This window comes from Amblyomma mixtum, chromosome 3 (genome assembly GCF_055824585.1).
Source record: "Amblyomma mixtum isolate Tamu chromosome 3, ASM5582458v1, whole genome shotgun sequence".
Taxonomy (NCBI): Eukaryota; Metazoa; Arthropoda; class Arachnida; order Ixodida; family Ixodidae; genus Amblyomma; species Amblyomma mixtum.
In genome coordinates, this window is record NC_143014.1 from 46,776,435 (window position 1) to 46,799,274 (window position 22,840).

The following is a 22,840-nucleotide window of genomic DNA, read 5'->3' on the forward strand; positions in this document are numbered from 1 at the left end:
AAGTTTTAAACTCCTGCGAAATTTCCAGGGAGGCAAAGTTATTGACCAGCCTACCTGGGCAACATTCTCGAAGTGCTCGTGACTCTTCTGCAGAACCCTGGCACGAACCAGATTCCGTCCTATTCCTGGATTTTTCCGCAGAAAGACCTCTCCGTGCTTTTCCAACCAATCCAAAACCTGTGACCGAACAGCATTTTTTTTTTTTTAGAGCATGCTTACTCTGAAATACTGTCACTTACATGCCATAAAGGAAAACAAGGGAGACCATGCAAACAGGACTTCCACCTTCACTTCTGCACGCAACTATTTCATCATGTCACAAAGAGAAGACTGTGCAGAATAAAACAGCGCTCTAAAGTAGGGGAGTGCGAATGTAAAATTTTTCATTGCAAAAGAATATGAATAACAGAAATAGGTTCCAAATCGAGTCACATATTTTCAAATAGTTTCGAATATCAATAGTGGTAGTTTGAAAAGTAACAATGAATGCTTTTTCACACACGTTCACGGAGAGAAATCATGCACTGCGCACAAATTCTACTGTAAAAGCTCGTTAATTTGAACTTCAAAGGACTGAAAAAATTTTGACTTATCGAATGACCCCGAAGAAACTAAAAACAACAGCTTGCATCACGGCAAACTTACTTGGCGAAAGACTGGGCAACAGTTCCTGAGAAAGATGTGACAGTAACTATTTTTAGCAATGCAGCTCTATCGCCACTGCGTCACACACCTCACAAGTGGCAGCCTCCCGTGTAAGAAGGGTTCACCACACAAACTGAGAATGGCATGTGACAAGCGTGCAGTTCCAGCACACTGGAAGAATGGAAGGACCACACAGACAGAAATGCTCAACGGCGCTGAAGCGGTGAGAACAAAAAAATGGATAAAAAAAGACTAGTGAGACATGACAATCAGCGCCCAAATGGCGCACAGCTAGGCTCGGTTGGTTGGCTGATGTCGGGTGGCGTAAGTTTAAAAAACGAAACCGAAATTATGCCGTGTGACAGTTCTTAAAGACGGGGCCATCCATGTGTCATCACGCCTGCTGTTGTGTGCACGTCAGAGATGTGCGAGCGACTCTGCAGCATGACATTTGGGTTTGAGTAAGCCTATTTGGACGATCGCTTGATGTTCTGGTCACACCTGGATACAGCCTACCACTGGGAGCCTGCTGGAATTAACTGGCACAAGATCTGTACCGCCCAAATTAGCTAGAGCATGCAATGCAATACTTACATGGGGGTTGGCCGAGGCTGCGGGGTCAGTTGCAACTATCTGGATTTTCAAATTAATGGGGTTCATATAAATAGTGGAGGGGAAATCATGTAGCAGTAAAAGTAGTAAACTTTTTTTGATAGACTAATAACTTGAGCAAAATTCTGTAAATAGCACAACAGTATTCAGCAAAAAAAAAAAAAAAGTAACAAGACAGTTTGACTTAGTTTACATGACAAAGCAGCTTCTTGAATGCTGTCATGAACCATTCTAAGCTGCTGTTGTCGCGTTGTCATGGTGCATTTAAGGTAGCTAGATATCTCCATGCTAGTGAAATGATGTCACAGGTTGCGATTGGAGGGACAGGGCGTGGTGCACTGCCAGCAAAACACCATCAGCCGGTTCCCAAAATTCTAAATGGATAAAGAGGGGCAGCTTGGGCTGTAATACAAGCGGGCAACACTGTGAACGCAGCCACACTGCATTCACAGTACTTTTTCGTTTGGAAAATCTTTCTTCAACAACGCACATAACAATACCTACGAAAACACAATATCAAAATATCATTACTTACAACCACAGGATTAAATGCTTCATGAGCCCCCCCCCTTTTTTTTTTCAGACGCAACAATTTGCCACTCTGTGTGATAGGTACTCAAATGCATTACAGAAGGAAAACAGCCAGAAAGAAGACCAAACCTGACGGACATCCTCCTGGAAGAGGCGCAGGGCCAGCCGCTGGTGCAGCTTGAGCTTCTTGGTGTGCCACTTGGACTCAAGCGCCCGGTGCTGGCCCAGAATTTCATGGATCACTGACAGGACATGCTTGGCTCCCTCGGAGTAGTCACCAGCCTGGCAGCCCAACAGCAAGTTCTTGCCTTCAGCTGCTCCCTGACAAGTCCACGGAGCATGCTGCTTGTATGCCTTTAGCTTACATGCAGCAACACATCCCTTGGCTTCAAAATGTACTGCCTGCCCTGCTCAACGACAGCCCCCCTTTTTTTTATGTGTTTATGCAAGCAGGCATACGCACAAGAGGACTGTCTAGGATCCCACTGGTGGCTCATTTTGTATGGCTGTCTAGCAGATATCAAGCACTTTTTACGCCCCAATGCCCAGCTTGCAAGGGCACAACATTTCCCGACTTTTGTTCATCAAATTCTTTACCTTTTCTTTAAACACATTTCGGCAGTTCAGCAAAGTGGAGGTGAGGAAAGGCACATACGACGCTTATGACGGAGCCATTCAAGCAGCATGTGCAGTAAGGCTGGACATGCCCTTCATTTTGTTCGCATTATCGTCATGAACCTTTGATATAAAGTGAGAGGACAAGACACACTAGAAGCAATTAAATATGTGGACAGGGCTACAACATTCCTTAACTTTTCCACACAAAAGCCTTTCCATGCTGTTCCAACCACTGTAACACCTGTGACCAAACAGCACATTTTTACACTATGCTAGCTTGCAGTAACACTGAAGTATGATCACCTACAAGACATAAAGGAAAAGAAAAAATGGATGCAAAAAGGGCTGCCACCGCCCCTTTTAAAAGCAGGTGCCATGTGCAAATCAAATAAATACAGCACGTATCTGACGTCTCCTTTGCTCAATACAGCAAAACCTCATTACAGTCGATCCCGGATATATCGAACTCAAAGGGGATCGCGAAAAAGTTCGATATATCAATAATTCGAAATATAAAATATGCCTATTAGACGCTTATTTTAAAATTGCGCAAATCTCAGACAATTTCCAATCAGCAATCAGAACCACACCAGTCACGTGCGAATCAACACCAACAGAAGTAGCAGCCAAAATGGCTTAAACGTTGGCGCCGGCTAGCTGACATCGCTTACTTCGGCGACGCCAGCGGAATCAGCCAACCAGCATGCAGAAATTAGACGTCTGCGGGCCTGCGGCCGGCATGGTTTCCCTCTTCCCAGCTCCTTAACATGGCCCTCTGGCCATTCCCATTTCCTTTCACACCCCCCCACAAAGTTCCCATCACGTGACTCAGAGCGCAGCTGTCTAAGGCCAGCACCGCGTGAACTCTTATTAGGAGATGCCAATTTGCAGGAGCGCGCGCTAGTGGGAGAAGCCCACTTCCAGGGGGTGCGTACTGGGAGAAGCGCACTTGCGGGGGCGCGGTGTGGCATGGAGTTCGATATATCAAATATAGGGTGCACGGGAGTTCGATAAACGTAAACAAATTTCCTATACTTTTGCATGAGATTCCCAAGGGGATTCTACATCTGTTCGATATAGGCAATAATTCGATATATCCGGGTTCTATATATACGGGATCGACTGTAATAGGTTAGGTTAGGTTAGGTTAGGTAAGCTCCTAGTCCAAAGTCAGTGGGAATTGACATTCGAATTGACCGGATTTTCGAATTAACAGAGCACAGCAGAGAAATGGGAGCCATCAAAAAAATTTGTTGCGGGAATGCGCTACCTTCACTGGACGGACTTCGCAATTACTGTATATTCTTGCATAAGAGTCGATCCCGAAACTTTTAGCCCTTGCTGGCCAAAAAAATGTTCACTCCAAATGCTGTAGACGCATACTCCCTCTCCCTCCTCCTCCCTGCTGCACTTTGTTTTGTAGTTTCTCGCAGGATGTCATCGCAGCACGCACGCAACTGAAGCGACAAAAGCATAATGGCGCAATCACAAGGCCAGCATTCTGAAGCCAATAATCATCAAAAGTGAAATGGAGCTTCATGCTGCTTTCCGCACTCGCAGGTGGCCCGGCTGACTTGCAGCAAACCGAACTGCAAACAATCCTGTAGTTTCGGATTCCAGCGCGATGCACATGCCGGAGATAATCAGAAGTTGCCATCAAGTTACCTAGTGCTTGTCCAAGGAAGCGACTTCCAGTGCGAACGAGCCGGGTAAATGGTGTGAAATTTGAATTTTCTTTGGCGGGACCAATCAAGCATCAGCAATGCTCTGCAGCGCCACCTCAAAGCTCCAAGGGGCCATCGCTTCACCAGTTTGCGGCGAAATCAGGAATCCGCACATAGCACCCCAGACCTTCAAATTAACCAGGCCAATGCAGGCCACCGCTTCGAATTACCTGGTCAAATTTACATTACAAATTAAGGGACCACAGAAATTTTTTCAAATTATCCGGGATTTCGTATTGACCAAGTTTGAATTATCAAGGTTTTACTGTAACTGACTAACAACATCGCTGGAAGCCATTCTATTCCATCAGAATAGTTAGCCATAGCCCAGCACCGACAACGCAAGGACACAAACTGTAACTGCATGTATAGTGCTCATGCATCTGAACTTCAAGCTTCCAAATTCATTATTAAACCTGAGCAGTAATGGCCACGTTTCACCAAGTTCACTCCTATATCCCCGTACAGAAGAAAAAGGTAAAAAGAACAAAAACAATAACAGCACAACAAAAAGAATAAAGAAAAGCTGAAAACACCCTGAATAATACAAACCTTTAATGAAAACAAAGGAGTGGGCATAGAAGAAAAGAAACTTGCCCACAGCCTTTGACGTAAAGCACGCAAAAAGACAGCAACAGATGAAGGCAACAAAGTGCACTTTAAAAACGACAACATCAATAAAATGTGCTTTGTCTGTTGTCACCTATGCCTGTCTTTTTGCACTTTACATCCAAGATGAATTACCATCTAATCAAGAGTCCATGATAGAGAGACGTTGGGCAGGGTGCTTGGCAACGTTCCGACAAGAGGGCTTGTCTTTGTCTGGGCAAAGCATTCATTATTGGCGGAGTTCAAATAGGGTCTTTACTCCGAGGAGGAAGGCCTGGTGATGGGGAGGAGGGTGTGAGGTGGGAAGGGTGAATCTTGCCCAGGTGTGATGGCTGCTAAAGGTGACAAACCGGTTTACCTGCAAAACTGTGAAAAGAAAAAGGCCAGCCTGAATTCCTTTCTGCTGAGCTGGCCTTTTTCTTTTCACAGTTTTGCATGTCAACCAGTTAATCAACGTTAGAAGCCATCATGCCAGGACAAGATTCACTCTTCCCACTTCACACCCTCCTCCCCATCACCAGGCCTTCCTCCTCTGAGTGAAGACCCTATTTAAAGGGATACTGAGGCGGTTTTCGAATCAGCCAATTTCTTAGGGTTTTGAAGAAATGTCATTGCTGATCAAGCCTGTGAAATTATTTTTTAGATTTTGGATAAAACAGTGCCGCAATCACCAATTGAAAGCGCGATGTTTAAATCTCCCGCGCCCCGCGTGACCGCAGGAGAGGAGAACAGCGGAGAGGGAAACCTCGTCCATGTCGGCCAACGTGACGTCACGTTGAGGAGCCGCTTCTTCAGCGCACCCGAGCGAGCTTTCAGCGCGCGTTGTTTCTCGTGCCGCATGCGTTGTTCCTCGTACTGCGTGCGTTGTGACGTACACAGCGTGTCAGCTGACCTTGAGAATCGGGTTCAACACGAGGTACTACTCTGCGTTCGTGTCCACAAACAACCACGGCCGCGACTGTGTAGTCTTCCACTGTTTTCCGCCATAAGCTCGCAGCGCAAGCACTCACTGCTGTGACAAAGAATTCAAGCCGACCAAAGCAAGCGTACTCTGCTCGAAGCACTTTCGTAAGTGCGGCTACATGCAGGGCTTGTCCCTAATATGACCTCTGGAGATTTCTGTCGATAAGGCGCAGCTGAACCATGACACAGTTCCTTCGATTTTCTCGCGCATGAGAGGCGTGTCACCATTCCGAAGAAGCGCCTGTTCTATAAGTAGAAACATGCTCACTTAGCCCCTGCAGAAACCTTATAGAGGCTCAAGCATATGTCGCTCTCCTCAGCTTAGGTGACGGCCAAACCACCTGAGGCGTGCTCAGCAAGGCTCGGTTAGCGATTTTATACTAGGTTCGACGTGTCCAAGCAAGCAAGCAAAGCACAATAAAGCAAAGCAAACAAGCATCGAAGCTCTTCATATGCGGCATCTCGTTTAATCGTAGCTAAGCGATTAAAATGAAAGCGTTCGACGTTCTGATTTCGGATGCAAATTTAAGAGAGAAATGAATGCCAACAAGTTTTTGCAAAAAACGCCATGATTCGCAACCTTATTCGGTATCTTCATCAAGTTGTGGCAGCGGGCGAGTTGCAGCTAGCTTGGCTTTTAAACACTTATATGGATGGCCACCACTTCACTGAACCTAAACTGCAAATCTAGGAAGAGCGAACGTTTCCGAGGGAGCGATTAATATTTTCTGGCATCTGCTGAACGCGCCACGAGTGAAGCAGCAGCCTTGTGCGCGTATTTGGCTTGGTTTCGAGCGCACAATGATTGCGTCACTATCCTGTGATTGCCTCGCAGTGCTCGGCCACTGCGCTTCGCTCATTTTGACATCAATTTTGTGCTGCTTCATCGTTTCCTTGAAATACTTTCTCGCCCTAACCTACAGCGCCGGGTACAGAGAACAGGATTTTTTCTATGCAGCGCTTTGGGCCTTTTCTTTAGGATGACGCTCTTTCGGGCGAGCCAGGAGGTGTCCGGTGGTGGTAATTGACTTGAGTATTGTTCGCCCCCCTTCCTTTCCGAGAATACGAGCCGAGGTTGTACTGGCACCTTTTACGCATGGTCTGCATACGCGTCTTCCACGCTGGCGTATGCTTGTGCTAGGTGTAGAATTTTTTGCTTGCGCCTTGGTTTAAGGTGATACGTGGAATGAACAAACTGTAGTATACTTTTCTTTGGAGGTCAGTAAAAAAACAGTCGCCATATTCGCTTTTACAACGACACGGAAAGCTGCGATCTGCCCTCAACGCAGCGCCGGATCCGCAACGGCAGCTTCTCCAGTCCTCAAAGTGACGTCACGACCTCTCTTGACAATCACGGGCGGCGGCGCGCCGCACGGCGTGCCCCGCGGCATAGGCCACATGTTTCTGCTAAAAAAAGCAATTCACGCTTGTTTTTGCCTTACTTGGATGTGATATTCCAGTATACACCATGAAATACAATAGGACGCCGCTGCCAGCCTGATTTTAAAAAAAAAAGTGCTTCAGTCTCCCTTTAAACTCTGCCAATGATGAATGCCTTGCCCAGACAAAGACAAGCCCTCTTGTCGAAATGTTGGCAACCTCCCTGAGGCTTCCCCCTCCCTTGTTCACTTTGTGATGAACTAGTCAATAGCCATATCTGATGCAGAGCATCCATTTAGGACTGGACATGCTATGCAATGAGCATAGTGAGCCAAACAGTTCAGCTTATGCAGTTTTTGCCAGATATAGAGCAGTGCTGTTTTTTATATTTAGGGATGACGGCTTATGAAAACTGCAGCAACAATGCACTTCCCACCTCGCTCAATACCACTTTTCCAAAAGAGAACCACCTCATCAACTGTACTGATCAAGTAGTAATGTTTTTTTAATCGTGCTTCTGCATGCAGATACCTCTTAGATGAAGAAGCTCAAAAGGACGGTAGCAACCCCAACATCAAACCTGGCAATTCAAACTTCGAAGAACAAGGCAGTGTAAACAAAACAAATGCAAGAAAAACAGGGCATGTGCTAGTGCTTGTCCCCATAATTAGCCTAAGAACAAGTTTTGCCGAAACCCAGCAACAAAATCACAGTAAACCAAATTCCAAAACTATAACAGAACTTATTGTTAGTGGCATTTTATCAAGTTATGCTGAGAAACTAAGCACTGATTAAACAAGCAGGTTCTTAGGATTGGCTTTAAACGTACAGTTATAACAGTCAAGTACAATTCAACAAGTGCAATGATCATTAATGAGGCAAAACAGTGGTAAAGCGAGCTACTGCTTTTAACCTTGTCCCCTTCCTCAAGACTCACACACATCACTCTACTCAAATGAAAAAATAAATAAATTTCTGGGATAACTTACGTGCTTGTGAGCCTCTGACTTGGATGGGTGACAAACTTGAACTAAATGGTCAAGCTGATAGAGCAGCTTTTTGCTGGCACTATGAACCTGCAAAGATTGGCATCCACGCAGAATTAATGCAGTCATTAACCAGCCCAGTAATCCTAAATGAGACATACTATTCATGTCAAATTCAGAAAACAAGCAACTTACTTCTGTATACGCTTGGCACATAGCTTCGTAAAGAGCCTGGTGTTTGTGAATCAGCTCTTCCAAGTCAGCAACTTCACGTGGAATACTGGAGATTTCACTAGACTTGCTCCAAGATGGCACATTAGCCAAATACTAAAAGAAAGAATTACAATGCAAGATTTACAGCAGTAGATTACAACAGTCTTTAGCAGAAACAGCCCTCACTGCCGTCACAGGAGTTACACACATTAAACAAGGAGCAGAAAATAACAAGAGCATGACACAGAGCACATGGCAACATGGATCTATAGGATAAGCCATGCATTTTCTCTGAAATTATGCGATGCTAAATAGAATAATTTTATTAATGCAACAAACCCGGTGGAACTTTAGGAAATGCTCACTGAAACCTATCATAATGAAACAATCGAACATGGCTCTTTTCCTCTCCACATACGTCACAAAGGAGACATTAGCCTACAGGAAACACAAGTTCCTCTTGGCCCTGGCAAAGAGCAAGCCCACTATAGAATGTGAACAGGCTGATCACATTGCGACTGAGAACCCATTTTACAGCTATGGGCAGAAAACAGTTTTACTGGCCTCTTACACTCATTTTTTTTCTGAAACAGAATGTGCCGAAGTGACTCCAGGAAACAAACAAATAAATAAATAAAAGAACACTAAGTAAGCATAGCGGTTTTAGCGTACAGATCAAAGCACTGCCAAGAAAACTTCACAAAAATGATTGATTGGGCAAGTTTGTGCTGAGCTTTCATTATGGGAGCGCTAAAATTCGGACGCTGAAAAAGGAATGACAGACACAAACAAATTTTAGCGCTCCCATAATGACCACCAAGAACTTCAGAAACTACTGTAGGTACATATACTGAAAGCAGCCCAATTTGGGTAGACTATACAGACAGCAACTGAACATTATGAGCCAGTGGAGTCAACGCTTGGCACCAACCTAATTGAAAACCAGCTTTCGCTTTGAACGGCGCCTATCATAACACAGTACACACAGTGCTCAACATTCTGGCTGCAAGCGCTGAAGAAATACAAAGTACAGTGTAACATCCCAAGCTAAAGCTGGTAATCACAGTACTTCAAGACCAATGACGTTACATTGTTTTCACATGGCCAACGCACATGTTTCTACTCTTTACTGGTTATATTTCAGCTCGTACCTGTACATCACCTACATCAAGCAATCTCATAGTTTTGCAGGCTTCTTTGATAGTAATGACACAGTGTATCTTAAAGATGGCAAGCCCCAGTTCCTCACGTCAAATTAAAAAGAAGTTTTGGGCAAAACGCAATATATCACTAGGTGGCACAAAGCATCAAAATATAAATGACAGTTAAATCACAAGGCTGTTTTAGTCCTAATATTTCATATCCCCATTTCTTTATTGTGTTCAGTCATACTACAGGAACCATTTCTGTTATCCCAAACAAAAAGAGTGAAGAGACTATTCACTACTTCTCACTTACCTGCTGTGCTTTCTGATGGAAAAGTACAGAGAGGGACAATACTGTGGTTCTCTCATCAAGACCTGCCGCAAACTCTTTCCATGCATGGTCAAGTGCAGCTACAATTTGTTGCACCGTCCCAGCAGCGTAGTGACCGCCCTCGATCAACCGTGTTCCCGTCACCAAAATTCGATTTATGTTTACATAGACATTCTGCAAAATAAACAGCATTCTGCAATAAATAGCAATACTACAAAAAAAGAGCCCTTCGAACACATAGCAAACTCACAGATAGATCTGCTCCGCTCTTTCGTGATCTAGATATTACACCTTCCTACGCGGGATTTCAAACTAGCTTGTCTGGTTATAAACATATTAAACTACAGCATCCCATTACCATCATCTATTTTCGTTTATCCATCTCATCCAACTAGAAATTTTTTCAACTGTCATTTTAGCCATCCAGTTGTTAACAATGTGTACAGTAAAAGAACTATTGCCCTTGCCACTGCCATAATTTGGAACAAACTAGCTGCAAACTTAAAAATATAGGTCGTCTTCCAATCACTGCAATACAAAAATTTTTCCAAAGCAACCAGTATTAGACTCCATTATAAAGCAGTGTTTTTCTTGCTCATCACTTTGGTGTTTTTTTCTCATCACATCACTTTTTGTTTTCGTAACTATTGTATAATTTCTTGAGAATTCCGCTTTTCTTTGTATATAACTACTGCATAACTTTTGCACATGAATTTGACATGAAGCACTGAGCTGTCTTGCTATAATTATTTTCGCAAATCTTGTATGTGCCTAAATCTAGCCACGGAGGCTAAGGGCCCAAATGATTTGCATGTATCTTTTTACTAGCCATGTGAATAAAACCGATTTGATTTGATTTCATTTGAAACATTATGCTCACATCAAAATTCAGCGTCTAGAAAAAGCTAATGCCAAATATAACATCTATGGCAATTTTTATTTTCAGGCAATAACGTCATTAAAGCATGTCACTTAAATTAACCCATTACATTCCTAGTGATACACGCTCTCCTAGCAACTGCTGAAGGTGGATTCACACAACAGATCGGTAATGAGATAAACATTAACAAAAAGTGGTAATCCACAATACACTTTTTCTACACCGCAGGTGATGAGACAGCAGCCCAGAGCAAGCACAGTGGCTTGTAAACTATATACAAAGAAAAACTTTGTGCATTAGAAATTAATATAACTTGCAATTGAGCACTCTTTAAGGGAGGACACAGCTTTCAGCAAAAATCTTTATTTCTTAGTGGATTTGCCTGAAATTTTTTGAGCATACAATAAATAAAGTTACAACTACTCTCATTAAAATTTCCGTGCTATATCTGGAGAAAATAGTTTTGTACTATTTCTTATTTCCCTGAATCATGTGAGAAGGCTGCAGAACATAATGTGGCAGAAGGCTGGTTCTACATTCACTGTGTTCCTCCACGCATGCTACAGGTCAAGACATGTTTCGAATTTTTTTCAGCAAAATGAAAATTTTCATTTTGAATTTTTACGATGCAGTGTCCATTGACATGTCTAGACTGAGGAGAAAAATTCATACAAGAAATTCAAACTTACAAAAATTTGAAAAACAAAGAGTGTCTTGACCTGCAGAGTGGTCATAGAGAGTGCAACAAAACAAACACGATCTCAAAATAGATAAAACAGTCATGAAAAACTCTTGTCCACAAGACCATCTAGCCAAAAAACCAAAATTAAGAAAAACAGCGATTGTTCACGCATTTCCGCTATATGCAGTGCCACCACAGTTCACAAAACACTTTTTTTTAGAGTGCTTCCCAGTGATGAAACTTTGGGACAGAGCAGAAAACAAGACATATGAGTGGATGCAATTATTTTAAAGAAATCTATTTTTCGGCCATTTTTCGTGACCTGAAAGCCACATCCCCCCTTAAGTGAGCAATCTTCTAGCAATAGACTTGAACAATTATACGTAAAGCACTAAAGAACTACCATATAGGCCTGCATTGTGCAGATAAAAGGTGCAGTTTTGGTACCGTTCATTGTCATGCAATGCACGAAGCAGTCGCATGTTGGTGTTCCAAGCAGGCATTTATGAATGAAAACATTGTTACACTAACCAAGACACTTGAAACTCTACGATGTTACCAACTGCATGGACAACCTCAACTGAAACCAGAATCAGCTCACCAAATGAGCGCCTAACATCACTGATGAGCAGCTTGTCTCCAACTGCACCCTTTTTCCATGGCGCACTGCGGCAATTTTCTACTCCTATGGTGCTCCAGAACATGGTACTCCTATGGTATTCGGTTTGGTTTGGATTATGGGGGTTTAATGTACTCAGGCTATGAGGGACGCCAGCAGTGAAGGGCTTCGGAAATTTCGACTACTCAGGGTTCTTTAACGCGCACTGGCACAGCACAGTACACGGGCCTTTAGCACTTCGCCTCCATCAAAAATGCGACCGCCGCAGCTGGGATCAAACCTGCGCCTTTCGGGTCAGCAGCCGAGCGCCATAACCACCGAGCCACCGCAGTGGACCCCTATGCTATTCAGCTCGCATAAACCTGCCCCATTTCACACTGACACGCTTCAAAGCCTTTCAGCAAGCTCAAAATAAATGCACCCACCATGGACATCAGCAAGACACTGAACCACTAGAGACAACATAAATGTATATTGTCTGCTGCTTCTGTATACGGCTGACTCTAATCTATGAATGAGACTATCTATATTACGGCCTGCCCTCTTGCAAATACCATCAATGCATGTAATGTGATGCACAAAGGCTCTGCTAAATGGCAACTGCAGGGTAAAATCACGAAGCTTATTAACTCTTTCCTTACCACGGGGAAATGGGCTGTTTTTTGTATGGTTTAGTTACGAATTCTTTGTGCAACAGCTACTAAATGTACAGTGCCATGCGGTACATAAAAGTTAGGTAAATGAACGTGCTTTCAAGCAGTATTTATTTTTAAGAAATACAAAAAAATTGATTTACATAAAAAATATTCACGAACAAAAAAAAACAAAAAAATGCAAAAAGTTTTTGAGTAAGGAGTAATATCTCTTTCAAAAAATTTTTTACCGAAATTCCAAAATATACAAATTGTGGGTATATCAATAGGCAACATTTCTTTATTCAAGTTCTTGATTGGTCCTACTTAAATTTTTTTTTTTTCAAGGAAAAGATTAACTTATAGCACAATACTATATACCAAAACGCGCGTGTTAAATGCACAGTACAAAAGCACATTACGAAAGAAATACAGTAATAACAAAATGGGTAATAAAAATTAGCAATCACAAATAATTAATGAAATTAGAGCTCCCGGCTGATCGGCTGCGTCTTCCTCATCTGAGCTGAACTCCGACGACGCGACATCGATGTCCGAGTCATCTGTGCTCGATGAGTCTAAAAAATCACTTGCCGGGTCGTCGGGATCGAGCAAAACTGCGATCTTTCGAGCGCGCGCGGTTTTGGATGTCGACGCCATCACTACGCTCAAGTGCGCGTCAACCTTCGCACCTGCGCGCCCTTTAAAAATCGCCGCCACGCGGTAAAAATATGAACCGTGCAGAAACGGAAACTCCACTTTGTATACAATCACCGAGATGGCGCCACAAGTCCAGGGCGCAGTGGTATTTTTAAAATTCGCGCTCAATAACTTCGCTCCCAGGCAATCGACGCCTAGTGCCGCGGTAAGGAAAGAGAAGTTATTACTAGGGGTGTGCGAATATCAAATTTTTCGAATACGAATCGAATACGAATACTTAGCTCCGAATATCGAATCGAATATCGAATAATGAAGGACAGACGCATTTGACCACTACAAAACATTTATTTGAGCACCCAAGAACATCACAGTTCAACTATCAATGAGTAAAAGTACACAAAAGGTGTGTGTAGCTGGACAAAAAGTATCGAAGTCTAGAACATTATTCTTAGAGGAGTGGAAATATCACAGAAAATGACTAGTACACAGCATTGATTGAGGCTAGCATATGCCACAAGCACAAAAGCGCGTTGCTGGGATGCAGCAGCGCCGCGGATGGCTTTCCACAGCCTTGGTTTGCCATGGCACGAATCAGAGTCGGACGCGCATTGGCAGGTATAGTCACAAAGGAGCTCACCAGCACAGTCAGCTACGGCATGCACTGTAGGAATGGCCTAACGTTACGCAAGGCTCTGGGCATCGCCATGTTGCTATGTCTATGTCGATAGGACTTGCGGACTGAAATGAACGCCTGTGCTCACAATCGAATATTCGGCCAAATAGGAGTATTCGCGTCGGATCGAATATTCGACACAACACGAATACTTGGTTTTCGAATCGAATACGAATACTAAAAATATGTTATTCGAATTATATTCGAAAATTTCGAATACTCGCACACCCCTAGTTATTACAGAAAAATAAAAGCATCTGTTCTGCAACTGTGGCTGGACACAGCTTTCAAATTACCAAAATCCCGAGAAAAAAAAAATCAAATTTTACAAAACAGCGGATTTCGTATCTATATAAGGTTTTTCTAAATATATCCCGAAAGATTTTCCCTGAAAACAGCCCAGCCCAGAAGTGACTGTGGGTAGCAAAAAACTGGCTGAGAACTCCACGAAAATGCCAGTTTTCTCAAATGTCCTTTTTGACCTGACTGCCCTGCTAGCAGAAAGTGCGGCCCGACAATGGCTTCATGGATTTTGATGCAGTTTGTTGCATAGTGCTCCTTGACAAATTCTTTATGCAGTGACATTAATATATTTCTGCATTACTTTCTCACTTTATCACATATTTCACATGACGATAATGAGTGCATTATGCAAGCATGAATATAATGTTTTGTGTGGAAAAAAAAGTCGGGTTGATAAAAATATTTGAAGAATGTCACAGCACGAACCATTCCTTTGGCTAAAGTTTAAGAGCGACTCTAGGCTCCTCCTACCATGTTTTGCTGTCACGCCAGGCTTTCTGCAAGTTTGGTATTGGAATGAAGCAGATCAAAAATTTATGACGTCAAAACTACTGAAGACATACGATTGAGAATTTGTATTTATTCCTTCAGCGCATTTCCTAATAAGCTTGCCAAATTTCACTGCCGTGCGCAAAGTAAAGAATTTCAACTCCGAATCCCGTATCCCCCATTAAAGTAAAAAAAAAAGACAGCCAATTATCAAATGATAAATATCTTAAAATGCAAGTTTTTTATTTCAAAACTCCACTGCACACAGAAGCACATGCAATATTCTCACCATTGAGGCCATGGTGAAATGATCGTGTTCCTCTTGCAGAACTTTTGCCTCTTGAATGGAACGTCCAATTTCAACATAATTAATCAAGAAGCGCTCCTTATTGTGATATATCCATTCCAGCATCTGCAAAAATACAGAATTTGCATTTTCACACTTCCCCAATGAAAAGACAGCAAAAAGCACTAATGTGGAGAGTGTGACCGCAAAGCCTGCTTGTCCCAAAAACAATCAGTAGATTTTCCCCAGCATTATGCAGGACCTGGACCAGACCCCTGTCAGCCATAAGAGATGGTCAGAAAATTGTAAGATACCTTAACAGCAATGCCATCCTGAGAGATTAAAATATCTTTCTGCTTCACAACCTTTGAACAGCATGTGACAAGCACATAAGTTTAAAGGTGCACTGAAGAGGATTCTGAACTTCGTCTTTTTGCCGCGGGAACTCGATCTACACATTCCTAGCATTCTTAGAAACTGCAACTTATTGCCCTGTATGGCCGATTTCCCTAATTAAATCGAATTAACGTCCGGCTCCCGCCCTTTTTTTTTAATTCTGCCTCGTACGATGGGCGGAGTCGACCAACGCGTGAAGTTCCTTTCAGCCAGCTCCGTGGAGGCTTTCCTTTCGCTTTATTTTGTTTTTTAGGTTTCCATGAATAAATAGTTTCATTCGCAGATAATATAGCCGCAAAATAAGCCCGCAGAAACAAAAATACGCGCGGACTATTTGCTACTACGGACTACTACGTATTACTCCGCCGATGGCAGAGCGGCAAGCCGCCATGGGACTGGGTGAAAGGCACTCCACGCGTTGGTCGACTCCGCCCACCGTACGAGGCAGAATTAAAAAAAAAAGGGCGGGAGCCGGCCATTAATTCGATTTAATTTGAGAAATCGGCCATACAGGGCAATAAGTTGCAGTTTCTAAGAATGCTAGGAACGTGTAGATCGAGTTCCCGCGGCAAAAAGACAAGTTCAGATTCCTCTTCAGTGCACCTTTAATCACAGCAGCACAGTTTATATAAGACGTGGGTTCGATCCCGGCCGCGGTGGTCAAATTTCGACGGAGGCGATATTCTAGAGGCCCGTGTACTGTGCGATGTCAGTGCACATAAAAAAAACCCCAGGTGGTTGAAATTTCCGGAGCCCTTCACTACGGCCTCCCTCATAGCCTGAGTCACTTTGGGACGTTAAACCCCAATAAACCAACCAACCTATTTACTTCGATAAGCTGCATGGTCAAACTTAAAGCAGAGCAGAATAGAATAAACAAGCTGCCTTACACAAAAGCATACCACATAGTCCAGAGAGCAAGCAGAACATTTTTTTCAGAAACATTTTTATCACACTATGCTATCACACTATTTTTATCACACCCATGCTAATACATTCAACTTCCAACTAACCTGATCTAGTCAGGAATACATACTGTTCAATAAATCAAACTACGTGCCATGCCTCTGCAACTGGCACATCTTCTAATGGCACTGTTCGATAACTTTGTGCATGCGGAGACTGGTCGGCTGCACGGCCTTGGGCAGCTTACTGGGAGCGCTAGCGCTGTGAAACCGCATGACTAGGTGAAAGTGAGGTGTGTCTGCAGGGTGGCCTTCGATCTCTTGTACTCATTTTCCAAGCCACACTGCTGTCATGCGGTGAAGCCAACCTAACTAAAGCCTAGCAGCGGCCCTCACGTGCCGCGTTTCGCTGCCAAAGGTGCTGCAGAAACCAGTTGTATCTTAAATTTAATAAGCGATTATTTCATTTATAGGGTACTGGCAGCAGGATTAGACATCTTATGATAGGCAGTGGCTAGTCCCAAAGCACTGTCCACAACAGCTTCGATGTGAAGGAGGTAAGACCGAGCTATGCTTGGCGAGCGGTGTGCTGCCAGCACACCGCTACAAGAAGTGCATCACTAGCATAGGTGCAATGTATTCTCATTTCTAAGTTACAGATAAGCTTATCCGCTGCCATTATTTTATATATCGAATTGTCCACATATCGAACTATTTCACGATCCTTTTTGAGTTCAATATATCCCAGTCTGACCATTGGTCAATGATGAGGCTAGGCAGCAGTGTGACCTAGCCGCAAATGTACAACCGCACAAAGTTTAAGGAACACAGGAGCTATGCATTGTCGCGAGCTACGGGGCAACAAAATCGCTGAGAAGCAATGGGAGTATCCCATGGGTGTAGAGAATGAGTGAGTGGGGGAGCATCGTCATGTCGCTGGAAGGCACCAGCCTTGCACGGTATTTTCCAAGCGAATGTGATGTTGGATGTTGGCATGGTGGATGATGTCCTGCACTGGTGGCAAGGCAGTAGCGTGTCCGAGTGCAGGTACCTTGGTGTGCTTAGGGAGACTAGTGATAGTTCGTTGTGTAGACCTATGAAGGCATTCGAGATTCTTGATGTCGGTTAGAGAGAATGTATATAACGATATAACAAACCACCATATAAGATCTTTCCCACGGCAACAGCCATAGCTAGGGTGCGACAAGCATATTGACGTGCTCCTCCGAACTTGTTAGACAGGCGAAGTATAGTGGATGCACATTCAGATACCCTCAACACCTACACTGATGCCGCTCTCTCTGGCGACCAAACTCGAATGGTGTGGATTTGTCAGAGTCTTCACTGATTAACACGTGGCTTACTCAAACTCTTCGCCCTGCCTCAAACGACGCTAGTGCTGTGAAACCGGTTGACGAGGTTAACCTGGGTAGTGCTTGAGGGCAGCCATGTGGTGAAGCAAACCTAACTACTTAAAGCCTAGTGACAGCCCTCGCCTAGGTTGCTTTGCTGCCCTAATTGTTGCGGAACCCAACAGTACCTGAATTTTATAATGAGCGATTATTCCTTTCATAGTGTACTGGTAACAGGATTACACATCTTTTGATAGCCAGTGGCTAGTTCCAAACAAGTGTCCGCTGCGGCTTTGATGCTAAGCAGGTTAGCTATAGCAATGTGTAGCGAGTGGTGCACTGCCAGCACGGTGGCAGGCAGCACGTCACTGAGGGTGCGTCAGTAGAGGGTGCAGTGCATTTTTGCTTTCATGTTACAGATAAGCTTCTTTACTGCGATTTTCTATATTTCGAATTATGGATATATTGAACTATTTCATGAGCCCCTTCAAGTTCGATACGTCGGTGTTCTACTGTATGCCCATCTGTACTTCAAGGCGTTCCCGCATCAAAGAACTTACTCCGTCGGTCCTCTTTTTCCTGCAAGGCCCACCTTACACATTCCCAAAAGGTCTTCATCATAAGGTTTTTCTCTGACTCGGCATACACCCCATACACTCTGGCAAAATGGCGACAGCCCAACATCACCATGGTAAACATGCTCACACTGTGGGCTCAACTGCCGTGCGGACCTTACCCATTTACTCTGGCAATGTACTGCATTTGAAACTGGTTAACGGCCATACAGTACCTCCAACATATTGATTACCGTACCGCACTGCTCATGGATACTGACACACAGCTCCTATTTGCAGTGTATGGGAGCTAAAGCAGCTTCGTCAAGGCAGTGCAGGGGTGTTGATTGAAGTCCATTTGATCAGGTCCAGCCATAGCAAAATGGACAGTACACAGACTCGGACCTCGAGCTTGACTAACGTTCTTTCCCCATTTCTCCCCACAGTGGCCTTGTGCCCTTCTCTCAAAGAACTTTCAGTCAATCAGAAGCTGTGAACAACCTTTTTTCCCCCATGTTGTGGAAGAACATACTACAATGTGCACACAAGTGCAGGGTTCCATAATGCATATACAAACTGCAAGCACCTACCCCTCCATTTGTAAACTTTTGTGGTCAACAATATGCGCAAAGCAGATAGTGCTTTTCTGCGTCAATCCCGAGAGGACCACTCACCTTGTGGGCATCCTGCTGGTAGAGGCTTAGCTGCAGGGCTTGGTCCAGCTGCACTTTGCGCACATGCCACAGCTGCAGTACATGCTGCCGGGCCAACCGTAGGCTCTCCAGCAGCCGACCCACCTGGGGCCCGGCTGGGTCACCCCCGCCCGAGTAGCCCGAGTCACTACTTCCACTGCCCCCACTGCTCACACCCAACCTGTCAAAACACAGGATAAGCGTCACTCTGTCACACTCTGTGAGAACGGACCTTGTTTTGCCGACTGAGACTTAAACCCAAAGCATATCATGCACTGGCAGTACATCCCTTGGCTTGCCAGTAGAGAAGTGACTCTTCACCTACCCAGCACAATGCGACAGCATTAGAGATCCCTCCAGCGCAAGTACGCCTTCTCTTACATAGATTCACAGATCACAGGGAAGCCTCATACAACTACTGGCACAGTGGTGCAGAGGTCAGTGATGCACCACTGCTATGGTCAAGTGACTGTTCCAAACACAGCCACCAGTGTTCCAAGCTCCTGCAAGGCTTATGTTTGAACAGAGTCCTTCAGAAGGCTGTGTATCTCTCGACCAATGGGCTGATGCGCAGTGCCACTGTGGGGAGGTGGCAGCTGCACTGAATTTATTTGAATCAATTTCACTGCCACTGGCTTTTTCGTGACACAGATGGACGGACACCAGCATTTCTCAGGAACGGGACCTCTAATGCAATTGAAAAGACTGGCAAAACAAGGCCTTTTTTTGTTATGCCAAACTTCCGTGCAGTACTCACATGACATCGTGTGACTCCTTGTTCTAACAAGCATGTGACTTGAAGCATAATAGCAGACACATTCATAGAGTTCGAAAGGGTGAAACTGACTCAGCATGGAGACACATGGAGAGGCTAGTGCCTCTTCATGTGATGAGGCATGAGGAGCTTGACTAAGCTACCTGGTTTCAGTATGCCTTCACTACCACAACTCATCCACTCCTTGGTGATGCAAACAATTTAGAAGTATCTGAACAGACCTACGTACTAACACACATAACAGACACTACATTTTCATAACCACAAGACATTAGCTAAAGGCCCACAACAGCTCTCTGGGATTGCTGTCACTGAAACAAATCGAGCAGCAGCAATCTAACACCCATGCACATTGCATATGCACACTGAATACAAAGGCTACAATTCCCAAAACAAATCTCCTCTGTACACTCAAGAGCACCTTTAGGGCACAAAACCCATGTAACGCAATTTCCACAGCCCAGCAAACGCACACCGGGCAGTCACAGAAAAAAACTAGGCATAACATGGGCACACCTGTGCAATACTTGTTGGCCTTCCAAATCAACCTCATCCACCGGGATCTGTAGCACACGCTTTTTGGCATTGAGGTGGTCCTCAATCATACGCTTGGCCCCCGTCACATCTTCAGCGAACTTTGTGCTCACAAGGTCCTCCTTCATCATCTCCAGCCGCTCCAGCATCTCACTTGTTTTCCACAGGAATTTTTCCAGAGCCTGTAAGAAAAAGATTTCATTCAGACACACCACAGACGGTCACAAGGCACTCAACAAAACAGCATTGCTTTAAAAAGTGTGACAAATGACACAGGCGCAAGAGAGTACCGCATTTACTCGCATAATTTGCACACTTCTTTTTTTTTCAATTAAGGCTTCAAAAAGGGGGTGTGCAAATTACGCGAAAATTTTGTGAACACGTCCTAAAAAGCTGTACAAAGGTCACATCACGCAATACATACTGTATATTGCAGCCTATACGTCAACCCCCCCCGCCCCCAACTCGCACCCCTCGCTGGCAAAGAAAAAAAAAGTTGACTCCAAATATAAGACTCATACCCCCTCCCGCGGCGCAGCGCTATGCAGTTCCCCATGGGATGGCATGACAGCACGTGAGCAGCTCAAAGCAATAAATGCATCACGATACGATAGCGAACCCAGCAGTCGGAGGCAAATGGAGATAACAGGCAATCAAACAATTGCGCCCTCGCATGCGGCACAGCTGACTAGCAGCAAACCAAACAGCAAATGGTTCGGTAGTTTCGTATTCTGGCGTGTGCGCAACTGTTTGTACGGGAAAGCGCCCGCCAGCACAAGTGAGCCAGGTCAACAGCAAGCAGTTCATTCCCTTGCCACTCGCACCTATCGCAGCCACACACGGCAATGCGGCCGCGCCGATCTTTGCCAAACTACCTTGCGCTTCCGCGTGCAGGATAGTGGTCTGGCGCAGCAGGAAGCGTAAAATATGTAAGTAAATGTCTTTTTCTATAAAAACGGGTAACAAATTACGTGTGCGCAAATTACGCAAAGGAGAAAATTATGCGAGTAAGTACAGTATATGCATCACATCAAAATAAAATCCTCAAAATTCATCGACAGAAAATTCCTCATTACACAAAATTGCTACATCCTACCAAGAGTACAAAGAAACTGAACGGTACTGCGTGCTTCCTGTCATAAAAACAAATTTTATCGCTATTTTTTGTCTCCCATTACTTTCTCCAGTCCGTCACTCTTCTGAACGAGGACGGCACCTAGGCCCACGCTGCTTGCGTCAGCATAGATTTCAATCATAGCATTTTCATCAAAGTGCCCGAGGACTGGAGGAGACTGTAAACAACATTGAAGTTCCTTGAAGGCTTCCATTTGCGGCGCTTCCCACTTAAACGGCATGTCTGCTTTAGCCAGACAGGTCAGAGGTTAGGCGATGCGTCAAAAATTGTTTAATCGTCGGCAAGCAACCTCACCCCCATAGGTTGCCTTTTTGAGTCTACCCTACGGGGGCTTGAGACCTTCTGCAGGAGTTTGCCGCGTAGCTGCGGAGTGGCGACACAAATCAGGTGGCTCACGGCGATGGGGATCCAGATCAACTGGATACATACTCTTCTTGACGCACGTAGTTGTCAAATCTCACGGTCATTGGCCTGGGCGAGGTCGCAGTGCGTCAAATAGAAAGCCTCGGAGATCCATTCGTCGATATAGGCATTTGTAGGATGTGCCCTGGTTCGCCACAGGGGAAGTGGAAGAGGGTGGTGCTGGTCATGGGTTCTCCAAAAGTCAGCCTTGCTTAAAGTGGTCGATGGAACCATGGCTGGACGGGTTACTGGCCATGGGCGTGAAGATGGTTCATATGGCACAGGGCTGGGACTAAAGGGGCGCCTTTGGGTGGGCAGCGTAGGTCATGGCCTGAGGGTCTTCATTTTGACTCATCATTTGAGGGACGTGTAAAGCCTGGCAAACTTTTTCATGAACTAAGCAACACAACCTGAGATGACGAAGATGATGGCAGGAGTCAGTGAAGCTCCTCCCGGATGATCTCACGGATGATGTCCCGTAAGTTGTCATTGTAAGACGTCCCGCATCAAGAAGTGCACCTTCTCCTCAAGCATGTTAGTGCCTGCGAATCGGAATAGATGGCACATATTTGACGTAAGCAACGACAGTCTCATTTGGCTGTTGGATGTGCGTCTCGAGCAGCTATTTGGGTTTTTTTTGCAGACGATGTTTGTGAATGTTTTCACAAGTTCTTTCTTAAATTCCTCCCACGTTCGCAATGAAGCCTCGTGATTCTTGTACCAGGTTTTAGCTGGGTCAATCAGAACGAAAAGACGTACCGTAGTTTTGCTTGGTTATCCCATTAGCTGAATGTCGCCACACGCTCAAACTGGTCCAACCATTCCTTGGCGTCTTCTTGAGGCAGACCACTAAACACAGGAGGATCACGTGGCTGTTGAAGAACAAGCAGTGATGTCCCAGCATTGCCCTCCATCTTCGGGAGCATTGCAGGTGCATAGTGTAGCACTTCCACCAGATGTTACATTGTGGTGACGGCGTCCGACGGTCAGAAAGACAGTGAAAAGGGCTTCCAAAGGAAACTCTTTATTGGGCTCACTCATCCCCACAAAGAAATTAATGATTCGGCGGTGACAATAGTAACAAGCATACTCCTGGTCGTTGAACAGAAACCCT

The 22,840-nt window shown here is 44.6% G+C and overlaps 1 protein-coding gene across 14 annotated transcripts in view; it reads right to left on the reverse strand.

Annotated features, from left to right (window-relative positions):
• trio (trio Rho guanine nucleotide exchange factor) overlaps positions 1–22,840 on the reverse strand; it is a 252,378-nt gene that overhangs the window by 219,331 nt on the left and 10,207 nt on the right. For 9 of the 14 annotated variants that reach the window (XR_016290205.1, XR_016290206.1, XM_089579062.1 and 6 more), the window contains 9 exons: positions 20,172–20,371; positions 18,863–19,061; positions 14,985–15,107; positions 9,740–9,931; positions 8,264–8,395; positions 8,072–8,158; positions 1,918–2,109; positions 1,240–1,278; positions 55–177 (listed from right to left, as the gene is read on the reverse strand). Coding sequence is in view for 12 of the 14 variants with exons in the window: in XM_089579062.1 (XP_089435188.1) it covers positions 55–177; positions 1,240–1,278; positions 1,918–2,109; positions 8,072–8,158; positions 8,264–8,395; positions 9,740–9,931; positions 14,985–15,107; positions 18,863–19,061; positions 20,172–20,371 (1,287 nt within the window). In the remaining 2 variants the exon portion in view is untranslated. The remainder of the gene's footprint in view (positions 1–54; positions 178–1,239; positions 1,279–1,917; positions 2,110–8,071; positions 8,159–8,263; positions 8,396–9,739; positions 9,932–14,984; positions 15,108–18,862; positions 19,062–20,171; positions 20,372–22,840) is intronic. The other 5 variants (XM_089579066.1, XM_089579063.1, XM_089579071.1 and 2 more) reach the window with 3 other exon arrangements.